This window comes from Pyrus communis, chromosome 11 (assembly GCF_963583255.1).
Source record: "Pyrus communis chromosome 11, drPyrComm1.1, whole genome shotgun sequence".
NCBI lineage: Eukaryota > Viridiplantae > Streptophyta > Magnoliopsida > Rosales > Rosaceae > Pyrus > Pyrus communis.
Genome location: NC_084813.1, coordinates 23505648 through 23518162, shown reverse-complemented (window position 1 = coordinate 23518162; position 12515 = coordinate 23505648). Strand labels below are relative to the sequence as shown.

Here is a 12515-nt window from a genome sequence, read left to right as displayed (position 1 = left end):
TTTCTTTTTCTTTCGGAGAATGATAGGGAGACTATAAAGAACTGATTAATTAGCGATTAATCTATCGAACTCAGCTCTTGATAAGTCTAGGAATTTTTTTTTATAAATTTCGAGCGTCGAATGTCAAGATCGATTCGTTTTTAACAAACATTGAAAGAATAGCAGCTAGTTGTAACAGGGAGCTGCTATTTTTACAACTTGCTTACGTACTTAAGATGATATATTGGCTTGATTAATTTTTGTATTATATCATACATACGTTCCCATTCTTCTTATTAGTTTGATTAATATTAGCGAGACCTCATACTTATACCACACGTGATATATACACATCATTTCTCAAATCACAGGTACAAAAATGTGGTCTTTCTTACATTTTCTTATTAGTTACGAGTACAAAATATATTCTAGATAATTCATTAGTGCAATTCCATTTAATTTTCTCGCTAACTATATATGTATAACAGCACAAGCGAAGAAAGTTCTACGAAGGTTTTGCATAAATATTTGTGTTCCCTCATCACCATGCTAGGCGTCTTCATCCAACTGAAGCAGGGAGCCGGCAATGTGTCTCTGTTCGACACAGACTACCCGACTATGGTGTCCCTTATCGTTGCGCTAATCGCTTATAGCGGATCACTAATTGGCTCTAAAATACTCCACATCCAAGCTCGCCCTAATTCGGATTTGGCAAAATCAATCATCAATAAGATTAGCCTCCTCTTTGGAACTCTTACTTTGATTTTAGAAGTGGTGATCCTTGTGCCAGGTTTAGGGCTAGCCGCAGTATTCTTTTGGGTTGTTTGGTTTGCGAGTGTTGTAGCTGAGTATGCCTGCAAATACCTTGAAGCGTTGTATACAAGTGTAGTTGCATCAGTTGTTCATACATTTGGCAAATTGAAAGAGCATCTGAACATGATCATTCGACGATTCGCAGCAGAACCCGAAGAACAAACTGATGAGCTTCCTGAAGTAAATTCTACCATGGTTTAGGTTTAGGTTTAGGGTATTACTTTTACTTGTTATTTTTTTCCTTATTTTATGAATTGGAAGATATTGGGGCCGATTTCTGCATGATATGTATTTGTAATGCTCTATTATCTATGAATGAAATATCGTAATCTTCTTCTTAAAAAAAAAACCTAATTAAACTTCTTTTTAATCAGGGCAAGTCAACTCTTTTCCTTTGCCAAAAAAGGAAAAATCTAATCTAATTTTCAAATCCGTTTATTTATACAGCAATCCGTTTGGTACTAAAAAAACTCCGAGACTTCTTGTTAGTTTGGAGATTGCTCTATACTAGTATGGACTAATTTCAACCAAAGAAAAAAAGTAAAACAGTAAAAATGTAATTACAACTATAGTACCGACTTTCTCTTCATAAAGAAAACTACTGTGGAATATGGCGTGTTAAAAAAAGAATTCAATGTTTTGGAGGAATTGAACTCCTTCGTATTAACAGTACAAGATCAATGAATTCTAATGAATGAAGAAACTGAAGAAATTGAAGAGAGAGAATGATGAGAGAGAGAGAGAGAGGAGCTTTTCAATTATGTTGTTCTAACAGAAAAATGATTTCATAATAAAAATCCAAGTCAACAAAACAATGGTTACATAGAGACTAGATTGAGCTGAATTACAATATTGCCCTTCTCAACTAATTCTTATCTTCTAACTACCCCAACACTCGTAAGCTTTCTTACAATCAATCCTAACTGTTTATTTGGTTAATACTTCGAAGGACAAGGCAATCTGATTCTAGATGCGGAATCATACAATTATATAGTAACACTCTCCTCATTTAATTAGTAATTATATGTCTAATATTTAACACCCATTGTCCTATATAAACTTCCCCTTACGTTGTGGCAAATTGGAGCAGACCACTTTTATGTTTTCATCTATTTCTCTTTCTCTCCAATTCTCCTTTCTCGTCTATGGATCCCTCATTCTTTCAATTGTTGATATGTTATTCGATTGTTTTGTACCAATGGAAGAATCGAGTTGTTCGCTCGATTCAAGTATTGCGAGTGTACGTTTACAAGGATCATAGGTTGTTGTATCCTGGAGAGTAGGGTGCTATAACCTGTTACACCGAGATATTGTCTTAGAGGGGCGAAATCTACTCTTAAGGACAATGAACTTACACGTCTTAACCTAAAATATTGTTCTAATCAAGGATCGACGAAAAGCGTTATCTACATATCAAAGATAAGTATTTTATCTTATTTTGTTCATTTTATGTAATTGATTGTGGTAATAAAAATTATCATATACTAATATTTATCTAATGTGATTTATTGTAATAGAAGTAACATCCACATGGTCAATATTTTCCAACATAAAGATGATAAAAAGAAGAATATCTCAAAGAAAGCAAACAGTGGCAGAGATGAAAAGAAACAGAGCAGCTCAAGTTTTTCATGAAGAGAGTTTCTAATATTTCCTTTTGGATTATTGTTCCCCACATGCGGCAATAGCGCATCAACAGTACAATTCATCTCTGCCTTACATGTGGCAATAGATGGAAATAGATTAGAGTTTAAATCAAAATTCAATTTACCAAACTGGTTACTGGACAAACAAGCAGAGTATTAACTCTAACAACCGTTACTACATTTTCCTTTACTTTCCTTTAGCCCGACCGTTTGCTCCTTATTCGTATACATCGCCATCTATGTATGTGGTATGTTGAGATTTTGTTTTCATATTTCTCGATAGTTTTGTGGAAAGCTCTTTTTTCCCTTTTTAAAAAGGAAAAGAAGTTTATGTGTTCTGCTTACAACCCGTTGTAATTTTGGAGTGAGTCCAAGAAAACTAAAGGCTAAATAAGCCTAAAATCTTGGATTGTGGGTTGTTTTGACATTTTAACTTCATTAGATAGGTTTTTGTTGAATTGAATTAGTACCTGGATGATTAATGTTACGTTTTTATTATTTGTATGCAATAAATACAGAAGAAATATATAAATATATGAAAGAAATGACGAATGAAGAAGAGCGAAGAAAGGGTCTTGAATAAGCTCATATTCTTAATTAACTAAATATGGTTAGAAATTGAAAATTAGAAACCCCTGTTTATCCGTTAATAATTTAATATTAGCACAATGCCACTTATTTCCATGCAACTTTCACATCCTAATCCTATATGTTGTTTATAATATAGCAGCACAAGGGAGGAGGGTACGTATATCCTTTCTCCTCGCCATGCTAGCAGTTCTCCTCCAGTTGAAGCGTGCGACTGGAGATTTGAGTTTCCATTTGTCGCAAACCACAACACCTTTTTTTTTTTTTTTTTTTGAAACGATAAATTTTTGTTAAATTAGTTATTTGAACTCACAACGTCATGCAATGGCTCAACATATTTTTACTACTGTTGTAAAGAGCCACTTGTCAAACCACAACACTAGCGTGATATTGATTGTTGATTTATTTGCATAAGCACACTACAAGACAAAAGATCATTTACTATGGCCACTATGCCTATTAGAAATATTTACTAGGTAAAAAACCTCAGTTTTTATCACAGACGATACCCGTTGTCAAATGCGATATAACTATGAATTGTGTCCGAGATAAATTAGGATCTAACACCACATGCTATGCCGTTGTGGATTACTAATTGAACACAACCAATGCCTGTTATATTTTTTTTCACAAATAAAAAAACAATTTAAGAAATATATATATTTATATAAATTTATAACAGAATAAACAAAAATATTGCACATTTACCACAATATGATATTTACATGAAAAATTACAGATTGAAATATTCCAAGCTGTACACTTTAACAACAAAACCACTGAATTATATACCAAACCATCAACGAAGTACCAAATATGTCACATCCCGCCCCGGGCCCCCATTACATCCCAGGCCCAACTCCACCGTAGCACGATATTGTCCACTTTAGGCCCCGACTATGCCCTCACGATTTTGTTTCTGGTAACTCACACGAGAACTTCCCAATGGCTCACCCATCATGAGAGTGCTCTCGCGCACTACTTGCTTAACTTCGGGAACTCACACGCGAACTTCCCAATGAGTCACCCATCATGGGAGTGCTCTCGCGCACTACTCGCTTAACTTCGGAGTTCCCATGGAACCCGAAGCCAGTGAGCTCCCAAAGGCCTCGCGATAGGTAGAGATGGGAATATACATATCTGGCTTACAGGATCCACTCCCCCTGGGCGATGTGGGATGTTATAATCCACCCCCCTTAAGGGGCCGACGTCCTCGTCGGCATACATACGGCCAGGGTTAGGCTCATCCTGGGCTCGCTCCACCACCGTAGCACGATATTGTCCGCTTTGGGCCCCGACTACGCCCTCACGATTTTGTTTCTGGGAACTCACATGAGAACTTCCCAGTGGGTAACCCATTATAGGAGTGCTCTCTCACGCTACTTGCTTAACTTCGGAGTTCCTATGAAAGCCGAAACCAGTGAGCTCCTAAAAGGCCTCGCGCTAGGTAAAGATGAGAATACACATATATGGCTTACAAGATCCACTCCCCTGGGCGATGTGGGATGTTACAAAATAGACCCCTAATAACAAGGACATTGTCATTTGAAGACTTCACGTTTTGTTGAACACCTCCAAACAAAGGACTTTGAGAGTAAAATACTTTTACCTGATAGACATAAGCATATGACACCAAAAAAACGTAACAGTAATCATACAGGTATACATAGTGCAAAAAAACGTTAGCCTAAAAAATTATTGCGTCTCTCTATCTGCATAGATATAAGCATATGGCGCAAAAAAAAAAAAAAAAACCAATAAAGACTTGAATAGATATACACAGTGCAAAATCAATATATGCAGTTTCATTCGTATGTAATCAATACGATAATTAGGAAAATATCAGGTACAATAAGACTTGTGTTCCCACATCAGCGCCAACAAGAGAAACTAAAAGAAAACTGACAAATAACTTTTACCTGATAGATTGTGAGCTTATAGCAAACACCTGAGACGCGTAGAAAATTTAAAAAAAAAAAAAAAAGCTTTGAACAATGTATGCAAACAGGGTGAAGAAAGAGGTGTTGGGGGAGCGACATTTTGAAGAGAGAAATGAGGTTGTCAAAAGAGAAATGAGTAGTTTGGAATCGCAGAAATCGACCGTGGAAGCGAATGGGTAAGACCACGGGCTAGTTTGTGGTCATTATTAAAAAAATTTATTTACAACAGACTTCAAATGTCTGAGTTCTACGTCTCCACAAGTTCTATCTTCTATGGATAAGAACTCATGATGATTAGATGAAATTTTCTGCGTTCATTTTGTATGTGGTCTCTCTGTGAATTTTATCATTAATTGACACATGTTAATTAACTTAACTCTCTTAACTTTATTGTCATAAATTTAACATATGTCAATCAATAATAGAGCCACATAAAGGCCATACACAAAATGAGTACATAAAATTTGACCGTCACGATGATAGTCAATAATTTGAATTAATGACTAATTTAGTTGATGTAACATTGTAATTTGTGGATTAGCATGATAGTTAACATGTCAATTTGTAGTAATATTGTGCACATTAAAAAAAAAAACCAAAATGCAAATATATTTGAATATTAAGAATGAAATTAGAATTAATTTTCCGAAAGCATTTGAGTCTTGAGTCTTTGAGTTGACCAATTAGTTTTGGACAAAAAACAAAAGCCAAATCCAAAAAAAAAATTTTAATTGTGTGCAAAAATGCAAATAAAAATTTAATACAAAAATGGCCGCACTTTCGATTTTCTCTCTCATATTTGGCAAGTCTGAACCAAAAGACAATCGAGCCACGCTCCTTTCAACGCAAGTGGAAAAGACACACGACCACCTCAAACATCACACGTCGAGGTAGATCGAATGATTCTAAGTGGAATTAGCCACTTTCGGAAACCGTTAGGTAGTTGTTTCAGTGAACCCAGTTGTCTGCATCTTTTTGAGTACTTTCTGAATATAAATATAGGGGTGTGTGGACATCTTTTTTAGTACTTTCTGAATATAAATATAGGGGTGTGCTATCCACACACCCTTTTTTACTTTTCTCACACCTTTTACTAATTTATGTCATTTGATCTTCTTCAATTCATCTGATCCGATGACCGAAAATTAAAAGGGTGTGAGAGAAGTAAAAAGATGTGTGTGTATATCACACCCCTAAATATATTTGTACCCAAAAAAGCATGGAACGTGGAGAGAATCTAGAAAATGTTGAAAACACATAAAAATTAATATAATTAAAAAAATGATCATGTCTTTGGCGAGTCTCGTTGTCTCAATAACTTGGTCTAAGCGACGATGATCATCTGGTGAAGAATTTATTATTAAAATTTGAGATTAAAAAATTTAAAATTTTTTTATTAAAGTTTTTGTTTTTAAGATTGTCATAATTCTTTATTTTGATCATGAGATTGTTCACCGTCAATTATTTTAATCATTCTGTGAAAAATCTCGCTTAATTGAAAAACCAAAATGACTGACGATGGACAATCTCAGACTACTCGTATTAATTTTAAATCTATATTAATCTCAAAAGCCAATTTAGCTAAAAAGCTTAAATGAATATTTCTACCCTTTATATCAAATACAAAAATGAATAATCATGTATTCGTTGGTTATCGAATGACCGAAAGAATATATATCATTTATCTCACGTTTCCTCAGAAACCCAGGAAAAAAAGTAATAATTAAATGTGGGAAAAAATCATTGGAGCAAAAGCCATGGAAAAAGAAGAAAGTGGGGGGCATAATATTAGAATAAATGTGAAAACCACAAGTTGACAAATTTAAAGTCACTGTTGTTCTTGAACAAGTCATTTGTATTTTAGGTCGAGAACAAGTCATTTGTTTTTTAGGTCGAAAACAAGTCATTTGTTCTTGTTGGTTTTTGAGTTCTCTGAGTGTGGGGAAATTAAAAAGGAAAGATATCTCTGTGTTTGGGATGTGGGAAATTGAAAAGGAAACATCTTTCTCTGATTTTCTCATCAGATTCTGGTCCAGCAGCAGATCTGATTTAATCTGTGTCTTGTCTTGTCTCTGGAGACAGTAATCTCAGTTTTTTCTTTTCTTTTTCTGATTGTTTAATGTTAGTCCAGAGCATAAGTACCTACTTTTGTTGCTGCTGTTTTGTATCGCGGCTGTGAATTTTGATGGAGTTGGGTTGGTTTCTGGATCGGTGGAAATTGATGAATTTGTAGGAATATCCTGATAAAGCTCCGCGGGAGGTTATTAACCATATGAGGTAATTTTCAATTCTCAATTTTCCATTTTAATTTTCAATTTTTCAGTTTACTCTGCAGATTAATTTGTAATTTAGTTATCTGTAATCTGTTTCTTTTATAAATTTGTTTGTATATTTGATTGTATATATAATTATATATGTGTGTGTATACATAATTTTATAGCTCTGGTTCTGCTGTTTTTGAATCTAGGCTTAGATTTTGGACTCTGTTTATTTCTTAATATATAAGATGAACAGTCTTAATTCGAATTTTGAATGGTAGCTTGGAGTTGCTTGTAGCTTAAGATAGTAATTTCTTTCCTTTCGAGAAAATTCAGCCGCGGTTTTTTGACCGGAATCTTATGGATCATCGACAGGAAAGGAACATTCGGTTGAAATGTGCTAATGTGGAGCTAGGATTGATGATAATCTCTGACAAATGAAAGGCAGTTTTGAAATTATGTTTTAAAAGCTAGGCCGTGTCGCGGGTTCTTGCTGATTTACTCTATCTTCTGAGTACAGATTTCTGCTTTCTTAGTTAATTAGTTTTCTGGTGTGAAATACGACTGAAAATTTCAGAACTAGTGAGCTGTGTCGGGTTTTAGTGTGCAGTCTGATGATGTTGTTCTACTATTGTTTTGACAGTACTGAGGCTAAGTTGAATTCTCACTATATCTAAGTTGAATTTTGCTAATGCTTTTCGGGTTAATTGCAGGAATGGGAATTGAAGTGCAGTCGAAGATGTACTTCCCGGGATATTGTTCCATATGGAATCTAAGCAGCAATGTTGGCCATGGGAGCTGGTCCCTACTCCACGAGAACAAAAACTTGAAGAATGGGCAACAATGCGAAGTGTTCTTGACAAGGCCAGTTATTGATGGATTTCACGGACGCGATAATGAGCAACTGAGGCAAACTATTCTGAAGCATGAGTCAATTTTCAGGCATCAGGTGTATATTCTAGAACCTATATCTGTTCAGTTCTAAAGTGTAGTAATGGTCATAGATTTTATCATAAAAAGATTGAATTACAATTTTCAGGCATCCTCATATGCATGTTAGTCGGTATGTCTACAAAAAGGGAGGGGCGGGTGAAACAGGTTTTTCTGAAATGTCTTAATGTCTGTAGAATCCATTATTAGAGAAGAAACTCTCTTACCTTATTTTGGAGTTGGATAACATGACTATGTAGAAGTTTTTCCTCCGTCGTTTACTTTACTGCTAATAAAGCTCAAGAGTAGAACGCAAGGGGTTGCAGTTCTCGTCATTTTGGACTAATAGATTGATATGCGTTATTTCAGAGCAAACAAGAAGTTCTTCTGGTGGAAGTCTTAGTCTTCAAGATTTTAATAAGCCATGTGAATCATCAGAAAACGAAGCTAGGATATCATGTGATCCTCCACCTAAGCTTTTCACTTCTGATCTGAATAAAACGGAGAAACGAATCAAGAGGACAGTCATCTCCTAATTGGAGAGTACCTCCAAGTAGCTTGAGCCGAAACTTAACATCAATTCAAGTCAGCACTTCTGTTAATACCTCCACACAATCTGATAGGGCTTCAATCATGATGCCACAAAGCCATGAAGTAACCAGGGAAAGATTGCTTCTAGACTGTAATTCAATACCGTCAACTCCTAGTCTGAAGGACAAAGTGTCACACCAATGCGGTTTTTTCTTCCGCATATGCAGGAAAATGCCACTTTTGCAATCTGGAAGCTTCGGAAAATGACTCCCTTCTTTGGTTTGCGGAATTAATTTCTTCACTTGATGGAAATTTTGACAATGGAAATGCGGCAGAGGTTAAGCCAACTTCCTGTGACGAAGAGGCTTTTCCAGTTGACATAGATTATTTTGAGCACATGACATTAAATTTGTTGGAAACAAAAGAAGAGCAGCCATGCTATGTGCCTCCAAATTCAGACAGCCTCATAGAAGAAGCGACATTGTCAAAACGGCCACGAAGAGGCCAATCGAGGAGGGGGAGGCAACGGAAGGACTTCCAGAGAGATGTCCTTCTCGGTCTTGCTTCTTTGTCAAAAAATGAGGTGACTGATGATCTTCAAATAATTGAAGGGTTGATTAGGGAATCTGGTGAGAGTTGGCAATCAAGTTTGTCAGAAAGAAATTCTGGTAAGGGTGGTAGGGGAAGGGGGAGGAAACGTATGGACACTTCCGATCCGTCTACTAATGTGGCTGAAGTTAGCCAGCTCCAGATTGAGCTACCAAAATGCGAGGAAATGCAGGGACCTGAGGAGAGAAATTTAACCTGTTGGGGTAAGAAGACATGGCGTCCGTCTACTAATGTGGCTGAAGTTAGCCAGCCCCAGATTGAGCAACCAAAATGCAAGGAGCTGCAGGGACCTGTGGAGAGAAATTTAACCTGTTGGGGTAAGAGGACAAGGCGTCCACCACGGCAAAGATATCCGATTGATAATTCTCATGTTCCTCAAAAAATAAACATAGAGAGCGGTCATTTCCGTAGAGAAACTATTGAAATTCAGTTTAACAAAACTGTTTGTATTTTTCATTGTATATTGGTATTACAAGAGATGGCTCTTATAGAGAGACCGAGATGAGTAAAAAACCCATTGAACAATTACAAAAAAATAGCAACAAGAAAGAGACCAAGAGATAAAAAGGCTAGCCCTAGTTGCAAGTTACAAGAAAGCTAGAGCTGAGATACTAGAAGACATAAACCCTAGAATTAAGGGATAGTTGGTAACAAAAAACGACGGTTTAGTAGCAGCTGCAACTTTACCTGAGAATGAGGGCTAGAGTTGCAGTTGCAACTTGAACATTGATGAGTTGTGATGTGCCTTGAGCAACCTTCCAACATAGACCCAAGTAGACACTAGCATGCTCATACCTGGTCAGTTTCAATACTCCCCCTCAAGCTGGATCAAGTGGATTAATTGATCCAAGCTTGCTCAGCAATCTTTGGAAATGAGCAGAGTCGAGAGCTTTTGTGAATAAGTCAACAAGTTGATTGGAACTTCGAGTGTACACTGTGTTGATGACGTTGGATTGGACCTGAGCACGGATGTAATGACAATCAACCTCAATATGCTTTGTCCTCTCGTGAAAAACTGGGTTCGAAGCTATGTGCGTGGTAGCTTGGTTGTCACAAAATACAAACATAGGTTTCATGTCGATGTAGCGAAGGTCAGCTAGGAGACTCTTTAACTAGATTAATTCACAAGTCGTGGATGCCATGGCTCTATACTCAGCCTCAGCACTTGATCGTGCAATCACCGTTTGTTTTTCACTCTTCTATGTCACAAGATTACCACCAACAAATGTACAGAAACTAGTTATAGACTTACGATCGAGGGCATTACCTGCCCAGTCAGCATCTGTGAATGCCATAATGTGATTTGAGCCATGTTTCTTCATGAGCAAGTCTCTGCCAATTGACCCCTTCAAGTATCTAAGAATCCTTTTGACAATCTCCCAGTGAATCAATGTGGGAGAGTGCATAAATTGGCTGACAAGGCTTATTGAATAAGCAATGTCAGGTCGTGTAATTGTGAGGTAGATCAGCTTTCCTACAATACATTGATAGACACTAGGGTTTGACAGTGGTTCACTTTGAGCATCTAATTGAAGTTTACTCACAAGAGGGGTATGTCCTGGCTTGCAGTCCAACATGTGAGCTTCATCTAATAGATCAAGTAAATATCTTCTTTGATTTAGGAACAAACCCTTGGAGGATGTGGCCATTTCAATGCCAAGAAAGTACTTTAAGATTCCCAAATCCTTAAGAGCAAATTGTTAATGAAGAAAGGATTTGAGGGCATTGATTTCTTCTATGTTGTTGCCTATTATAATAAGGTCATCAACATATATAAGGACAATGAGCTTACCATTTGTACCATTGCGAACAAACAATGACTAATCGGCATGACTCCTCTTGAACCCTGCAGCTTCAAGAACTGAGCTTAACTTCGAGTACTAGGCTCAGGGAGATTGCTTGAGTCCATATATAGCCTTGTGAAGTTTGCAAACTTTGTTAGTTTCATGCTCTTGTGGATGTCCGGGAGGAAGCTTTATGTATACCTCTTCTTCAAGCTCACCATGGAGGAATGCATTTTTCACATCCATTTGAAATAGAGACCAATCATGATTAACTGCGACAGACAACAACACTTGTACCGTGCTCATTTTGGCTACAAGAGCAAACGTCTCTTTCTAGTCAATGCCATAAGTTTGTGTGAAACCACGGGCTACTAATCGAACCTTGTGTCTTTCAATACTACCATTTGAATGAAACTTTGTCTTGTATATCCACCTACTCCCTACTGCCATTTTTCCCTTTGGAAGATCAACCACACTCCATGTTTGGTTGTCATTCAGTGCTTTGAGCTCTTTTTTCATTGCTTCCTGCCATACTTGAATGTGAGAAACTTCATTAAAGTTCCTTGGTTCAACATTAGTGGACAATTGATTGAGAAATGCTGCATAGGATGTGGACATTTTTTGATAGGTTAAAGCTTTGGAGATGGGATGTCTTGCATTGTACGTAATGTACTCTTGCAACCTTAATGGAGGATGCCTGTCTCGAGTAGGATTTCTTCGTGGTGCCAAGACAGGTTGTGGTGTAGTGACTGAGTTTTCTTGATCATGAGTTGTTTCCTCACCATCATGTTGCTCCGAGTGATGTTCGAGAGGAACATTTTTAAGATTGCATTCATTTAGGTGTGCTGGGGTAGACAAAGGAAATATGTCTATAAGACTCTCCCCATGAGGTGCTTCACTGCAACCTTTGTGAAAAAATGGAGTATGCTCATCAAATCAAACATCTCTTGAGACTCTAATCTTTCCATTATGAGGATTGTAGTATTTATATCCTTTTTGAGAGCTTGAGTATCCCACAACACACTTTTGACAACTCTAGGTTCGAGCTTATCTCGATGTGCAGCTTGAACATGTACATAACAGGTGCACCAAAAGGTTCTGAGGTGTGAGATGTCAATATTTCTTCCCTTCATTACTTCAACATGTGATTTTGAATTCAAAACATGAGTAGGTAATTTGTTGATGATGTAAGCTGCAGTGAGAATGGCCTGAGACTAAATCCTTTTGGGAACATGCATTTGAAACATAAGGGACCTTGTTTTCTCCAATAAGTAATGGTTCTTTCTCTCAGCTACACCATTTTGTTGTGGTGTACCAACACAACTAGTTTGATGTAAAATCCCATGATTGCTCAAATAATTAAACATGTTATGGGATGTATACTCAGTGCCATTGTCCGATTGTAAGATGTTTAACTTAGCTGAGAATTGGTTTGTG

General features: G+C 36.9%; 1 protein-coding gene and 1 long non-coding RNA gene across 2 annotated transcripts; one reads left to right on the top strand and one right to left on the bottom strand.

The window, feature by feature from the left end:
• Positions 1-6880: 6880 nt before the first annotated feature.
• Positions 6881-8672, top strand: LOC137749213 (uncharacterized). Its single transcript, XR_011070190.1, has 3 exons — positions 6881-7243; positions 7958-8173; positions 8524-8672. It is a non-coding gene; the product is annotated as an uncharacterized lncRNA (long non-coding RNA).
• Positions 8673-10493: 1821 nt separating this feature from the next.
• LOC137709254 (uncharacterized mitochondrial protein AtMg00810-like) lies at positions 10494-10943 on the bottom strand. Its single transcript, XM_068448347.1, has one exon. The coding sequence runs from the start codon at positions 10941-10943 to the stop codon at positions 10494-10496; it is 450 nt and encodes a 149-aa protein (XP_068304448.1).
• Positions 10944-12515: the final 1572 nt, after the last annotated feature.